Genomic DNA, 16,768 nt, shown 5'->3' on the forward strand with positions numbered 1-16,768 from the left:
GGCATGTATGTGGGGATTTCTGGTGAAGACAGGGCAATATTAATGCTGCTGTGCAAGCCCTGAGTGTAACTTCATCCAAACATGGGCAAGCAACTCCAAGAGAGATTTCTGAACCAGAATGAGCGCAGAGAAGCTTGGAAGAAGTTGTATTAGGGATCTGTGGCTTAAACTGATTCATAGGTTGTACAGAGACTTTGTAGTCATCTTTTCTGACTTTCTATATTACACAGCCACTAAACTGTACTCCTGAGTGGACTCTGTTTTGACCACAGGTGCATGTTTAGGAAATAGGAGGAGGAAGGAATTCTGACCTGAATTTACAAAGGTTCATTAATGTAGAAGTCATCACAGCTCTTGGTAAAAGGTCTTAGTCTTTATTACCGTCCCAGGTAATTACCTTCCATTATCATTACCACAGTTAAATGTTTAATATTAATTTCTACTCTAAACTTTCTTCAAGCTTCATATGTTCAGATGTGGGATGCTTTAGTTTGCTACAAGCAGGAGATTCGATTTGGTGTCTGTTCTGGCACAGATGCCAGAAGGATTCTGCACCTTACCAGAAGAATCATTAGAGGTGGGAAGAACTGGGACTGACTTGTGCAGCCTAGTTATTCTCATGTACGTCACCACTCCAGTAACCCTCATGGAATAAGGCTCTGGTCCTGGCATGCACTGCAGAAGCACAGTCAGCTTTTCAACTTCTTTGACCTTGTATGTCAGCCCCATGATCAAAAGAAATTTGCTTTAAGAATCAAATCAAGCTGATGGAGCTAGGAATTAACAAGAGAGGCATTAGGAGCTCATTTATTCCCTCATGGTGTAAATCTAAACCCCTGGCATGGTATCCAGAAGACATTTAATTTTGTAGCTGCATAGCAGCTGTATCTTTCTTCAAATCACCTTCATCTATTCACACTTAACAGCAAACACTTAACAAACTTGTTGTTTGTTCTCTTTGACCTGACAAACCAGAGATGAGAGGATTAGGTTTCCAGACACTGTGAGTCTTTTTCATAGTGACCAATTTGAATTTCAGGCTTAAGTGAGCCAGCTGACTGCCTGGTGAGATATGGCACACCTTGCAACTAATGAGGCTTGACTATAGTGGTAATTCATCAGTGACACCTGCCTGTATTACTTTTCCTGGTTAGCTGGCATTGACTCTGTGGTATGTGAAATCTGCTGACTTTATTGAAGGATTGGGCAGGCTGCCCCAATTAGAAAACTAAAGACGCTGAAAGACACCATCTAAATAAGGTTTACAGAGGACCTAAGCCAAGCAGTCTGGAAAGAGGGCACTGCTGGAAGAGATCAGATTGGTGTGTAGTCTGCTGATTACTAGTTTAATAAAACCAGAAAATAGATGTGTGTATGTATGCAGAGAGAATTAAGCTAGACTGTGTAGATGGTGTATTGTGCACAGGTTGCTTGAGAGTAAGCTGGTAAAAGATTTATTTGTGTAATAATCAGTAATTTAATGGTCAGATTTAGCAGTCAGCTGTGGCTATCCCATAACACTAGAAGGATGACCATTTAAAATAAACCTCCCTTATAGGTCTTAAAAGTAAGTACCATGTATTTCTGAGACTGAGAAATTACACATTTTTTGTTTATGTCATATGGATAGAAGAATGTGCTTTATGGATAAGCTTCATATGCATTGCACTGAAAGCCGTATTTGGTTCTCCATGATTTTACTAGCTGTTCAGAGGACATTTCACTGGAAACCTCTAACAGCTTTTAGAGACATCATTCTAAATATCTTGATGGAAGACATTCTTAATGCGTTCTTACTCATTCTAATCATGGCTGCTTTTCTTAAAAAAATATTTTGAATGAAAATGGCTACAAACTCCCTACACCTATTTTTGTACTCTTTCCATATACAAAATATTTTCTTGCATGCTAGTTAACACACTTCAATTGCAATTAATCACAGAGGTATTTTTCCCTTCTTGTCTTATTTCTTTCCAGATAATTAGTTTTAACTAGGGAGATGGTGATTATTACACAAGCACTCACTTCCAGTGTTCTTTAGCTCTTGGACTGTGATTCACAAAATACCCATTTGTTTGTTATGGAGCCAATACCTACATGTTGCTTTTGATATACAGGGTTGTGTTCAGATATTTCATTAAAGGGGCTGATCCTTTGAAGTTTTACTATTGGCTTCCTTAGATCTGGATCAGTCTTAAAACTAATCAGTTCTTAGCTGGATTACACCCAATGAATCTGGATGGTGAATAAAGCAGCATAAAGGATATCTTCGTTGCAACTGAGACAACCTACATGCACATAACCTTATTTTTGGCTGCCAGCTTCCTTAAGTGATCTTGTTTTCTTCAGTAATTAATGATGAATTCCATTGACATAGGTTAAAAAAAAAAAAAAAAAAATCTAAGCAAGCATTTTATCTTTTTCTCCTCTACTTTTTCCATCCTTCTAGTCCTGTGGCTGAATCCAATCTTTTTTGTTCAAAATGCTCTCCACTTGGAATCTTGCTCATTTCTTTAAGGCTAAAAGATATTTGAGAAGAGATCCCAGCTTTTTGAGAGAGTCTTTTCTGTTTCATCATGTTTCATGGGCTTCATGGATGTTTCATCCTCCCACAGCTCTGCTGTTGTAGAAGCTTATAACTTCTTGCCTTCTTCAGCCTCTCCTTCCTTAGAGACTGAAGCCTCTCATCTCCTGCTTTCTCTTACCCTTTCCTCATGCTTCCCTTTATCTTCTTACCAGCCTATGTGGAAAACATCACTTCTTGGCAGCTGTCACACAACGTAGCGCTGCCCTTACTGCCTGCCGCCCCTGACCTCCAAATGCCATCAATGTGCTACTCGAATTCTACTTTAGGTCACTCCAGTATTTTTTTGTGTCCTACCCAATGTGTTTTTCGGTAACATCCTGTCCTTTGTGGAAACCTTGGGACCATTGCCTCCTGATTCCCTTTCTTTCAGATCTTCAGGCAGAAGAGTGCTGTCCCTGAGAGCTTTCCTCTCCGATGCTCCTCCGAGCATTGTGAGTCCCAAACACAGCTTCAGGTGTTAGCTTTGTTCTGCCCACAGCTAACTCCCCACAAACAGGATGCATCCTCCTTGGTGGGTACCTAGCCCTTGGCTAGCCCACTTGGTCACAATCGTCAGTATCATTGTACATTTTATAAATCAGACCTGTAATCTTGGCTTCCTATGGTTAGATCCTAATGTTCTGGTTTTGTCTCAGTATTTTTATTCCCGCCCACCCTGCATTTTCCAAACGAGTTCTCATGTCTCTTCTCTCTCCTGTATTATTTTCCTGGTCTCAACCATGCTATTCCCGTATGACTGAATAGCCTGTTCTCCCTCTCTGGCCTCTTTTTGGATGATGCTCATTTGTCAGTTGTTCAAATATCATTCCCTTCCTGTTTGTTATTCACTTATTTCTCCTTCAGGTAATCTTACTGCCTCATGTCTACCTGAGAAGAAAACCCCCTCAGACTCCTCCAAAGATTTGTTCAGCCCTACTTGCCTGGCTTTTTGGCTTCTGAAGCAGTCTGCTATGGTGACCCCAAATCAGCTTTTAATTAAAATATGAGAAACCACTATACTCTTCTTCCAATCCTTGCCTTCTCCCCCCACCCCAAACCAACCAACCAAAATAAAAAGACAAACACTCACTGCTTAGGAGATGAAAACTTGCCTTGTCCTGTTTGCTCTTGGCTGGCAAAGAACAACAGACATAATTTTGTTCTCTCCAAATTTTATCATCCAACCTATGCATTTTGTAGACTGCCAGACTCCTAGTACCAGGGATGCCATTGAGAAGTTTCTAGTGCTTGAGCTGATAAGAGTAATGTGGCTCAAGGTGACTGGTCCTCTGTGAGGGATCCACGTTGAACACTTTATCAGGAATCACTGATAGCTGCATCAGGGACTTCCAGAGCATTTTTTGAGTGAGAACGTGAAGACAGCGATTAGCAGTTTCCAGGGGAAACAAGACATGGTACTGCTCCCCACCTGTAAGAACATGATCTCTCCTCTGCCTTAACACTGTCAGCACTTCACAGTGTTTTTCCCATCTGACCCACATTTAATTTTGCTAGCATAATGTCTGGGAGTTTTCATGAAAATGTGTCATGGGCTGACTCAGAGTTAAGAAGCAATAAAAACAGGATAAGAAAATCTCTTTCAGCAAAACTGTATCTCATGTATGCATCTAACTGATGTTATTTGCCTTTTTCATACTAGATTGCCACTGAACAAGAATTTCAAAGTTAGGAAAGAAATCTGTGCTTGAGGTCCAGCTTTTCCTTCTGTGAATCCCAGGCATGGAAAATGAAAGCCCTCACTCCTCTGTTAATAAGGGTAGTACCTGGACCTCAGCACACAGAGCATTGGGAACTGTGACCACAGGTAGGATGCTCAAATGCAACACCAGGATGTTCTCAAGTCTCCTACAAACCTCATTCCAGAGTGCAGTATCAGAGAAGACTTGCTGGCATGTGGTGTCACGCCAACACTGTAAAACTACACGGGAATTGCCTATTAAATGGATTAAAAGTTCTTCATGTCAGTGGATACTTTTCCTACTAATAGTAGTAGCCAAAGAAAAAGATAAAAAAAATGCCATTTGAAAAGAGAGATGTAAAATTACATGTACTCAAAAGTCAAGTGTGACATGAATGAGAGAAAATATCTGAGAACATAATAGTGTCCTAGCAGGACTGGGAGAGAAGCTTCTCCCCAGTCACATTGTCTCCGTTGAGAAAAGCTTCTCCCCAGCCACATTTCCAAGGCAGACCATCTCCTTGAAAAATGTTTGTGCAGGGCTGCAGAAATGGAAGAGGCCCCTAGATGCCAATAGCTGTCTCTTGTCCCCATGGAGATGTCACTTGTGGTGCCTACCATCTGGCTGGATGACCACCCTTGTGGCTGGCACCAGAGGGGATTTGGGATGCCATGAACTGCAACATGCTATCCTGCGTTTTAAAACAAAAATGATGCCAGGAGAGTCCCTTGCCAGGGTGTGTGTCATCTCACTGAAGTTCAGGATGCCCTGGTGCAACATGAGGTGGAGTGACAGTGCTTTCCACCCATGCAGGGTAAATGCACCCTGGCTGTTGCCTTTTAGCCTTGGCCAGGTGCTGCTGCACTTCAGCATCTGCAGCAGCCCAGAGGAATGTGAGATGTGCTTTGCTAAACTACAGCTCAAACAGGGATTGCAAGCAAGTGTAACTTCACCCAATTTCACCATGGATTTGTTTGCAGAACCCCCTCCCCTCAGTGTGAAAACTGACCCCCCAGGTATCAAAAGTTGGATGGAGACCAGTCATCATGAGGACATCCTGCTTCAGCCCTGTGCCTGACAAAGGTCCTGATGGTGCCAGCAACAGAGAGAAACACAGGCCTTGACATTTCTTCAGGTATGCAAACCAGCACAGTGGAAAATGTCTGTGTATTCTGAAAATCCAAGCTGATGTTTACTGAACAAGACCAAAAAATTCCCTGATTCTATGCTGGGAGGAAGTAAAGCAGCTGGGACTGGGCTGTCCTTTAGTTTGTTTTACTTAAGCATGAACAATACCACCTCATTAGACAAACAGTGTATAATGTGAACTAATACATAAATTGAAAAAGTTAATGCACTTACCATTCTATAAAGACTTTTTGTTATCATAGCTGGGGAAGGAGATTTTCTTAGCAGTGCTTATCTCAGGCGCTATTGGAAGGGAATCCAGTAGTACACTTTAATTGGCTGCTTTTGCATCATAAGATGTGTTAATGATTTGTTGGACAATTATTAAGCTGTTTAATCTTCCCATCAGCCCATGCAGGATGTAGTTACGAATAACATCTTTCATACACAACACACGTGTGACTCTGGAAAGATGAGATCCATCTTCCTCTTTAAGATCTTGCAAAGAAACATGAAAATCTCCACAAAGTCCTAGCTCCTGCAATTCACAGCAGCTGGATTAGTGTATTAGATGTCTTCTGAGGGAAAAAAAAAAAAAAGATCTTTGTTATGTTTAACATTAGCAGATTTTAGCTGGCACCTTTTTAGTCACTGGCACTACCCTGCAACTTTCTTACAAAAATAGTTGTGAAAGAATGCTTTCTTGAAAAAAAAAAAATAAATTTTACACTATTGCTATTTCAGTTGGGGCAAATTAATTAAACTGGCAAAGACTTCAGTAGTAATAATTATACAGTGACCTTTTCTTTTGAAAGCTGGAAAGCTTGTAATAAATGAGTCAGTGATTAGGGAAGGAGAAAAGCAGTTGAGCGCTGGCTGGAAGGATTGAATTCAGCACTCTGCTGTGGGTTTTCTCTGTGCCAAAGTGTAAGGCATTTACATCATGCCTCGGGAGGTGGTGGTGATGCTAATTGTATAGCTCTTGTTTGTAGAGTGTTCTAGCTGAGGCCCAAACACAGCTTCTAGCTGAAGTCTCAGCACCTCTGTCCAGTTGCAGCCCAACCAAAGGAAGATAAACTTCTGAAATAATCTGCATATCTGAAAAATCATATTCTGAAATTTCATCCACTAAATCTAGTACCTCAGATTAGTGGGCACTCTGGACTTGCCTCAATTTCACAGCTATCAGAGGGTGAACTATTATTCCTTTTGACTTACACTCTTGTTGAAAATATAAATGTGCATATTTGTGAATATTCCAGTGCTGTACCCTGAATTTTACAGAAAAACACACAAGGAAATTTATAATTCTGCTACTGCAGCAAAGTATGACTAATACAAATTAAAAGGTGCAAGGGGACTGCACAGTGACCAGGGGGAACATTACAGTTTGGATGCCCATTAATTATCTTTTTTCCTGTGACTAAACTAAGCCAGGCATGCATCCTGAAGAGAAAATAGTATGTCATTAATTAAAATCCCATCAGGTTAATGCATGAAGGAGATATTTAATAACCCTACACAAAATTAATTATACTGTATCCCAATTTTCATGTCTTTGACTTTACAACTTCTGTAATGTTTTAGCATGGTACCTGTATGTGTAGCCTATGCATTGATTATATCCTAATTAACTTAGTCTGAAACAATAAAAGACAGATTTCCTTAGGGAAAAAGAAAAAAAAAAAAAGTCTTCAAAACAAACTGGAGTTTAATACTTCAAACTACCTTGGAACCATAAAGTGTTAGCGGAATTAAAAATTCCCTCCATATATGTACATGCTGTCCTTTCAAAGTTACATCATCTTTTCCTTTCTTTTTAAAGCTCCAAGTAAATTCTACCCTGGGGAAGACCCTGTGGAAGCTGGGCCTCAGGAAGAAGTTGAAAATTAGGCTATGAACTTAAAGGAAACCTCATGACAACTGTAAAGTGTGTAACCATGACTCATTGGAGTAAGTACCTGTAATTCTTCCTTCAGGAAGTGATTGGACCTCTACACGTTGCTTGAGAGTGCGTGATGAAGCCAGTCATAAGAGGAAGCACAGTATTAACAGAAAAATATTGCTAACAGAGAGAACCTCTAACAGCCTTCCATGGAGTAGCCAATTCTCCATGATGGGGCTTTTTTAAAAATGGTGAAGCCAGAAGCAGTTTTGCCATGTCAATACAAGAGGTGGTCCTTTATTTCCCATGGTAGGTAACATTTCAGTCCTATGCAGTAGCTATATGCTATTCCCTATTTGAAGCTTTCCTTCAGATAAAAATTATAAATCAACTTGGTGTTTCTGTCAGCTTTCAGTTCCTTTATGGAAAATCCATTCTGTTTTGTGGTTGTTGCAATCAGTTGCTTGTAGTTCATCTAGCAAGAAGCCATAAACCACATGACCACATCATGAGGCACCTGTTCCACTGGACTTTCTTGGCACGAGTCCCCGTGTCACGTTTGCTGTGTGACTTGTAGGCATAGTACTGATAATTTCAGTAAGAAGCATGAGCTTCTTAAGTATACATTTTTAATAATTTTACTTTTGTTTCGTTCCCCTGCTTCTTGCTCTTTCTTAGTCTATCATTTTTTCCTGAAAATTTTTAATACTTTGAGGTGGCTCAAGTTGTGAGTCCACATTTTCATTGTCTCTCAGAGATCTGCAGCTCAGTGAATTCTTATCAATTTTGCAAAAGGCAGCTGCATTAAAGTGGCTTTGTTGCTCAGATAAGGAGAAAGCAAATTTGTGCAGCCAGATGTACGAATGAACCATGTTCTGAAGCAAGAGGGTCTGTGAAAGAACATGGCCCCCAAAATAGGCATCGGGGAGAAGAGTGGCGCAGGTGTGCTCAGACACAGGTGGCAAGGAATTCTGCTCTTGGGAAGCAGGGAAAAGATGGTACACTGTGCCAGTTTGAACAGCAGTGAGGTAATTTTTTTCCCTTGCAAATAGATGTCTTGGAAAAAAGAAGAAGCTGCGTTCCAAGAGGCTATTGATCACGTTGCTAAATAAAGTAGTACCCTCACTTCACGGGAAGTTCTTCCAGAAGCGCCTGCTAAGCATTGATGAGGAAAAGACTGGAGCCATCCCAGCACGCCAGCCTGGCACAACACATGCACAGCTGCAAATGGAGGCCAGGTCCAATACCAGCCCCTGAGCCAGAGCCTCCCAAATCACCACCCATCAGAAGGCACAGATGGAGCTGAAGGGCCGTCACACAGCTGTCCAAAGACACGTGGGGAAAAGTGGCGTGACAGGATGGACTTGCCTGCTGTCTCCTTCCACAGGAAAGCAAGGAGGGCTGCTAGGGAGTTCCCAACCAAAGAGCCTAATCACCAGATGAGTGGGCAGTCAGCAAAAATGCTGCTGCTCCTTACTGGGGTCATAGGAATGAGAGAATAATGAGAGAATGAGAGACCCACTGTGGGGTCAAGCAGTGAGTCCACGTTTTCATCATCTGTCCAAGATTCTATGGCTTGTCCTTGATACCACAGAACAGAACAAGCCACGGTGTTTCTGTTCTCTATGCTATGAATAATGTCCCTAAGTGACTTTGGTAACATGCCATCCCATCTTAATTCCAAGTGAGCATGTCAAGAAAGGGAATGAAAAAGTACCAAAAGGATGCCAAGGTCATGTTCTGGGTAGAAACCTTGAGCCAAGGAGGATGGTACGATTGTTGAAGTGGTGAGCACTGCTCAAAGAATTGTTAGAAACACAAGCAGTGCAAAAAAGGTAAATCATGGAGCAACCTAGTGCAAACATACATTACTGTTCTGAAAACCAACAATACTTCTACAGCCATCATCCACCTGCTTCTTTATTGATCTAGACATCCCGGAGTCAGTCTTGCTACAGCTTTTAATCTATGATGAAAGGTAAGAGGAGGGTTTCACAGAGGTGCTGGAGGGACTAGTCAAGGGGTATCCTTTATCTGTCATGAATGGATTTGAGGATCTGAAAAACAAAGGTCCTGTTCCTTGCTGTTAGCTGGGGTCCTTTGGTCATGCTTACTCCACCATGAATACTGATGCTTACTTAAGCCCGACTATGCCATATACTACGTCAACCACATACATCTAAAGAAAGTTAACACCATACTATTTAGAAAATCAATACACTTTCATAGTATAAAGATTATTTGGTACAATAGTTAATGAATGAGATTTTCCTGATGTGGGCTGAGGCCATTAGATGGGGACCGGAGGCCTAGCAAGAGAGAGGCAAAGCCAAAAATACCCTCCGCTGTCCAGCTGCAGCCCAAAAAGCAACTGGACGTAGGTATCTCCCCATTGGATTGACAGGCTTTCCGCTTCTCAGAGCGTTTGTTTACAGCTGTGTCTAAAATAAACGTTGCCTAACTTTTTTTTTCTGCTCCTGTTATTCCTGCGGAGCAAGTCGGATTCCTCGCTGACTCACGCATGATTAACTAACTTCCAGCTGCATTATCTTTATTGTTGCTGCCGATGCACAAGCCAGTGCTCAGCACGACTCGTGGATCCCAAGCTGTGCTGGCGAGGCTGCCACTTACAGAAATGGATTTTTTTTTCCTAACAGTTGTGGGGTTTGAGAAATGTTACTATTTTTTATTTGTGTACTTATTGATTTAAGAGACAGCATGTACCGGCTTTCTCGGGGACCAGAGAAATAGAAATAAACAAGCGATAACGCTCTCCCCGACCCTCCCGGTGCGGTGCTGCTGGCGGAGGGGCCGCGCCCGGTGGCGGGGCGGCACCGAGGGGGTCCCGGCGCACGGCGGGACGGCAGGGGATGGGACAGCAGGGTCCGGCAGCCCCGGCGAGGAAGCGGTTAACACCGGGCACCAGGAAGCGGGAAGGAAGAGGCTGAGCTCGGCAGGAGCCGCACGGCGGAAGCCTCCCCGGCCCCGCTCCCGCCGAGAGCCGCCGCCGGACCGGGCGCACGTGCGGGGCGGGCACGTGCGGCACCGGCACCTGGCGGCGGCGGCCGGGCGGACACGGAGGGAGGGGCCGAGGGAGGGAAGAGGAGCTCCCGCCGCGCCACCGCTGCCCCCGGGGAGGGCGGGCGGTCTGCCGGCCTCGGGTGGTTTTATCCAACCGCTCGCCCCTTACATAAGCCGGGAGCCGGTCCGCCCCCCCTCCCCGCCGCCGTTCCCCCTTCCCCCTCCCGGGAGCCGCCCCCCTGCTGCAGAGATGTGACACGCCCCCTCTCCATCCCTCCCTCCCTTCCGTCGCCGTCCCCTCCCAGGAAGAAGCCGGAGTCGGCAGCGCCGCGGGCCCAGCATGGAGTAGGGCGGCCCGGGGCCGGCGGCGCCGCGCGGGCATGGAGCTGGGCCCGGGGCCCTGCGCGCTGCCGCCCGCCGCCGGGGCCGGGGCCAGGGCGGCGGCGGCGGCGGCGGGCGGACCCTGCGCCGAGATGCTGCAGGTGGCGGAGGAGGCCTTCCGCGGCGGCAACTTCGAGCTGGCGGCCGAGATCTACGGCTCGGAGCTGGCGGGGCTGCCGCAGCCCGAGCGGGGCCTGTGCCTCCGCCGCGCCGACGCGCTGGCCAGGGCCGGCCGCATGGCCGAGGCGCTGGACGCCTACGGCGCGGCGGCGCGGCTGGCGCGGCTCCGGCCCGAGGAGCTGCGGGAGCTGGCGGAGAGCGTCGCCCACAGCATCCGCGACAAGGAGCTGCGCCTCCCGCCCTGGGGGAGCGGCGCGGGCGGCGGCGGCGGCGGGGCGGAGGGCGAGAGTCTGGGCGACCCGGCGTGCTGCCGCCCGCCCGAGCTCTTCGCCTGCCCGCTGTGCCGGCGGCTGCTGTGCGAGCCGGTGACCCTGCACTGCGGGCACACCCACTGCCGCCGCTGCGCCGAGCCCGGCGACTGCGGCCGCTGCCACCGCCCGCGCCGCCCCGCCGAGCCGACCCCCGCCGCCGCCGCGCTGCCGCCGGCCGCCGGCCGCCCGCGGGTCAACGTGGTGCTGGGCAACCTGCTGCACAAGTGGTTCGGCGCCGAGAGCCGGGCGCGGCGGCTCCGCGCCGAGGGCGACGCGCTGCGGGAGCGCCAGGAGCTGCCGGCCGCCCTGGAGAAGTACAACCAGGCCCTAGAGATGGGTGAGTGGCGCCGGCGGGGAGGAGGAGGAGGAGGAGGAGGGGGCGCGGCAGGGGCAGCGCTGCCCGCCGGCACCGGGCTGGCTCCCGCAGCCGGGAGGGGAGGGGGCTTGCGGGGAACGGTGGAGAGGGCACCTGGGGGAGGCTACGAGCGGGAATCCTGCCAGCGGGTCTCCTCACGCCCGCCCCCCGCTCCAGTGAATGGCTATTTTTGTTCCACTGGTATTTCTGTCCTTGCTCTGAAGGTGCCTGGCGTTTAGCTGTTCGATGCCGATGACTCATTATGCAGTATTTCTAGAAAACCCGCTTTCCTATTTATGGGGAAGCCATCATTCAGTGTAGGATAGGCAGTAGTGGTCGTGTTGAGCCCCGCCGCGGCTTCGTGGAAGAAATGAGTATGTGGTTCGGAATCATTCAGCTACACCTTCAGCTAGATAAAAAGCTTTGAAAGCGCCTAATGAGATATCAGTAGGTGTAAAGGCTCAGAAAATTTCCTTTATCTTGCACTGTGCAAGATCCTTGAGATTAATCTATATTTAGCCTTGGAGAGATGGTCCGCCCGTGTTTTGAGCGTAGCCTCTTTGTTGACACGCAGGATTTCTGTGTGCAGGGTGTTCTCTGAAGAGCTTGGCTTTAAATAAAAATGCCTGCTTTCCTCCTCTGCCAAACCGATGGCAGCCTTAGTTTATCAAAACTAGCTTGTTTTCAGGCTCTGCGCCGAGTAGTAGGTGGATTCTGCTCGCTCGGTTGTAGCCGTGTAGTAGTGGATGTATGCGTGCGTGCTCTCGGCTTGTTTGCCCTTGCGAGCGGTGGGGGTGGAACAACACCGTGAATGTCTGAGAGGCGGGGAGTGGGGGAGAGCCGCGATCTCGGCAAATCCCCCGGGATCTGCCGCTCCTCCGGTCTCAGCGTGATGGATGTCCGGTTTCATCGAGGAGGAAGCGGGGAGAAAGCCTCCGTCGTTTTAACGCAGACCAAATCCTGCGGGTAAATGTCTTTGAAAGGCAAGTGTAGGGAAAACCGTGCCGCTCCTCTGTCAATGAGCTCCTTCCCTGCATTGATTGAAAATCGTGTTCCTTGATCCTAGTTGTTACATGTAGGGATATATGGCTCTGATTTTTTAATTTTTTTTTTATTTTTTTAATTTTTTTTAAAATTTTGCTGTAGAGAGAAACAATTTCACCGTTATGCCAGTATTGACTCATTTTCATTTTCTGCCACGGTTTCATGATAGGCATTGGAGATAGAAGAGTTTGGGATGGGATAGCACAGCATACTATCTCCTCACAGCTGATGCTGGCTGTGGAAACCATTACTTCTGCTATTTCTTTCACTTTTCCTGCTAGATGTGACAAGTTTTCAGTCCTAGCTGAGTGTCCCCATAAAACTATTATGTGGTTTAGCTGAAGTAATCCCTATTAAAGTAGGGCAGGATGGAGCCCAAGAAGGAAGGTGAAGCAGAGGGAGAGGAGAGGCTTAATGTAGGTCACTAGTGGATACGATGAGTTTTCAGTAGGGAAGCCTCCTAATATTTTGGGTTCAGGGTCCTATTGCTGGGGAAATTAGCATCTCATCAATGAAATTAATGTTTGAAGAGATTTTTAGAGAACTATTTCTCACTGTTGTCTCTGCTTCTTGCTATGTCTGCATGGAGGTGAAAGGAGAGGGAAGACTGGTGTGTACAGTCTCCAGCCATGGCTGTTGTGCATAGGGGTCTCAACTCCTCTCCAGTGTCCTTATTTCTGTCTTCAGTTATTTCCCAGGCAGCCTGGGAATCCATTCAGAAAGTCCTCACTCTGTCAGTAAAATTGAATTTTTTCTTTTTATTAAAATTGTAATTGGAAATAATAACAGGTTTTTTGCTGGCTTTTGAAATCCAAAAGCCATAGGCTTACATGTTGTAATTTCCCTGTAGTGGATCCAAATTCCTGCTGGAGAAGGGCAGGCCCATGCCTATCATCTTTTTTGATGTTTGGTGCGTGTTGGTGCTGTTTCTCACAAGTGGAACTGCTGTGTATGAGCCTCATGTTCTTAAATTCTTGCCACATGTTCATCAGGTACTGCTCTTCGGCATGCTGGAGTTGCCTTCTTGTTTTCCAGCCAAGTATCATGGTAAATAAGGAAAAAAAAACAAACCTCACAGTTCTTCTCTAACTGTTCAGTATTTAAATGTTAGCATATGGGTGACTTAAATACACAGGACAGCCCTAAGGATCACACCATGTGCCTGAGAGCATTGTCTAAAAGTTTCCCAAGCTCTATCAAGCTTGTGACCATTTCCCTGGGGAGCTTGTTCCAGTTCCCAGCCATCCTGGATGAAAAATATTTTCCTAAAATCCAACCTAAACCTCCCCAGACTCAGCTTCATGCTGTTTTCCTCAGGTCCTGTGCCTGGTCACCAGAGAAAAGAGATCAGTGCCTGGCCCTGCACTTCCCCTTGTGAGGAAGCTGTAAATTGTGATGAGGTGTCTCTGCAGTTTCCTCTACTCCTGGCTGAACACACATTTAATGTGTGAGAAGAAAAGTGATTTGTACAACCTCCAAATGCTTCTGTATTGCTGTTGAGTGTCAAGGACCTGGGTATCATTAAAATTTCTTTTTAGCATCTGAAGGCACATGAACACATTGATTATACAACTGTGGTATAAAGTTAGGTAAAATTCCAGGTATCTTGGCAGTGCACACACTTCTGGGATTTTTTTACTGGTGTTTTTTCTTACTCCATTTGTTACAAATAGCTTTGTTTGATGCAATATTAAAATAAGTTTTCCTATTGCTTTGCTCATTCTGATTGTGACCTCCTGAATCACACTTTAGTTCTTGAGGTGTTTCAGTTCTTGAATTACTTTTCTGGCAATCTGGAATGTCTGGTACATATTTCAGGCTTGGGATGAGGTCTACATGCCTTCAAGTTGTCAACTTTTTCCAGTTGCATTTGTTGGTCTTACTCGTAATCTTAGGGAGTATGTTCATCTTTTCTCCTTAACGATCACATCTACAATAACACTGCTGCTCCCACGTTCATGTCTGCTATGGATTCAGGGGTGGTTGAGTGGAGTTTTTTGTTCTTAAGAAAATCAGCTTTGCTATTTGATCCTTCCAGTCCTCTTGAGATGTGATCTCTGCTGTTTTATACAAAGTCACTGCATTTTTTTTTTTTTTTTTTCTGCTGTAGACATTGTAATAGATCCTCCATTATTTTAAGGTATCTAATTACCACAGCTTCAAAGCAAGCACATGTCAAGCCGTTTGAAAGAAAGCATTTGTTTCCAGATGGATCATTTTTTTGTGCCAAGCTTTATGCTGTTCAGCCATCATAATATTAAGTATTGTACAAATGTTGCTCTCATGGCTGTTACCCTAGCTTTCATTTGTGTGGGGATCAGAGGTGGGCTTCTCTCTGACACCCTTCTCTTCTAATTAGTCTTCTAATTGTCTGGAGTCTGAGGTTAATTAAACTGAAATACATGATATATGTATGCAGGATTTTTTTGTTTGTGGGGTTGTTTTCTTTTTGTTTATTTGGATTTGGGGCTTTTTTGTACAGTATGTGCTTTCTGCACCCTTTTTTCTTTCATCTGCTGCTCTCCCTCTGATGGAGATACTCTCTGGAGGGACTTCTTGGGAGTCTGTCCAGGCATACAGACTCTTTAAGCTGTGTGCCTGAAGTCAAAGCAAGCTGGATTTCCATGACAGATTAATGTATTTTGAGGATGTGCTTTTGGGAATGTGTTTTGGTTTGGTTTTTTTTTTTTTTTTTAATTTCTCCAAAGCAGTTCTCAGTTACAGAGACAACAGGTAGCTGTTGCTTCATTGGGAATATTGTGAATAGAGCTTTTCCCAAGTACAGCTCTAAAAGAGGTGGAGCTCTCTTTGGGGGATGAGGGTACATTCATTAGACAACATGCATGCAGAGTGTGAGAAGTTTGGGGTGGTCCTGGGCCATGCCTTAAGCCAGAATTTCTCTGTGCCCTTCTTTGTCCTGAGACAGCCTGTTAGCATCCTGTGCCTTTCCAATAAATAAACTTGAAGATGTCTGTTCAGGGATACAAAGCCCGGGGATGTAGGTCCGTGGCTCCTATTGCTGCTGTTTTGTGGCAGTTCTGTTTCCTGTGGCAGCAGTTGCAGGTCCTGGGTGGTGTCTCAAGCCTGCCCACAGTGCTGTGGCTCTGCTGGGAAGGGCTGTGACCTTGCTGTGGACCCTAATCTCGAATGAGCTTCTTCGGTTGTGGAGGGGTGACCCTGCCCTGGCTCCTGTGGTGTGATGGAGCTTCTTGTTTACTTGCTGTGTGCTGTACCACTGGGTCCCAACCCTGAAGGTGGCACACATCCTATCTGCACATTGGCATTTCAGGACACCCTATTTCTGCATGAGACATGTTGGCTTTGGTGTGTAGTTAACCCACTGCTGCAAGGTTTATCAGGCCTGAGAAGATGATTGTTTCTGGAGAGCTCTGAGATCTTAGCAAACACTCAAAGTGATTGTGTTTACTTCTAGTGTGATGGACTCTTTCTGAGCAGAAGTGTGTTTGTCCTGGGGCAGAGGGGGATAGCTAATACATACAGCTGCTCACGTTGGCCAGGATTTTAGTTCCACCCCTGCCAAGCGTTCCAGAATGTAGGAGATAAAGCTCAGCTGTATCATAGAGTTTTCAAAGCGTATTGAAAGATTGAGGATTTAAGAAAAAAGGTTCCTTTGCACATACATGTATGTGGATCTTTGTTTCAAGTGGATAAAGGATGGTGTAGTAAAGGCCAAGGAAAGGAGGTGGGTTTGTACCAAGCCCAAAGTAGTGTCAGAGGTAGCAGTGCTGCAGGGCAAGCAAGGGAGATGTTGCTGTGTGTGCTAGATGCTCTGTCTCCAGTCTTCTGGAGTTGGCGAGCCGCTCACTGACCTCTGGCCCACGGGGTGGTGGTTGTGGTGTTGCTAGAAACAAAATGCAGAAGGTTTCCTGAGCTTTGGTGGAAAGAGAAGAACCTGCTTCTCTTGGCCAGACCTTGGAGAACCCTCCCCCCACATCGCATTGGATGATCACCATAAGTTGGTCTGATCCAAAAGACAGCTTATTGTGGCCACTCAACACTAATTTACTTTTGTGGTCAAGTAATTAATGGAAATTTATCCGCTGCTTTCCAAATTCTCCCTTTGTAGGAATTGAATTTAGGGGGTAGGGCAGGCCAGGAGGCAGGAGAAAAAAGACACAAAGGAAGCTACAGACCTTCAGTGTGAGTTGATTAAAGACCAACTGCTGTAGATTTTCCTGCTAGGTGAATGACAGACTGTGGGATTGCACTCCTTCCGGGAGAGCATGACATGGGTAA

At 45.8% G+C, this 16,768-nt stretch overlaps 1 protein-coding gene across 2 annotated transcripts in view; it reads left to right on the forward strand.

The window, feature by feature from the left end:
- The first annotated feature begins 10,619 nt into the window (after positions 1–10,619).
- Positions 10,620–16,768, forward strand: part of LONRF2 (LON peptidase N-terminal domain and ring finger 2) — a 35,083-nt gene continuing 28,934 nt past the window's right edge. The window contains exons 1-2 of one of the 2 annotated variants that reach the window (XM_086880444.1): positions 10,620–10,650; positions 11,257–11,449. In XM_086880444.1, coding sequence (XP_086736570.1) covers positions 11,446–11,449 — 4 coding nt within the window. In that variant the 5' untranslated portion in view covers positions 10,620–10,650; positions 11,257–11,445. Of the gene's footprint in view, positions 10,651–10,680; positions 11,450–16,768 lie in introns of those variants that run through there. The other variant, XM_086880442.1, reaches the window with a different exon arrangement.

The sequence above is a fragment of the Cyanistes caeruleus genome, chromosome 3, assembly GCF_971803275.1.
Source record: "Cyanistes caeruleus chromosome 3, bCyaCae1.hap1.1, whole genome shotgun sequence".
Lineage (NCBI taxonomy): Eukaryota > Metazoa > Chordata > Aves > Passeriformes > Paridae > Cyanistes > Cyanistes caeruleus.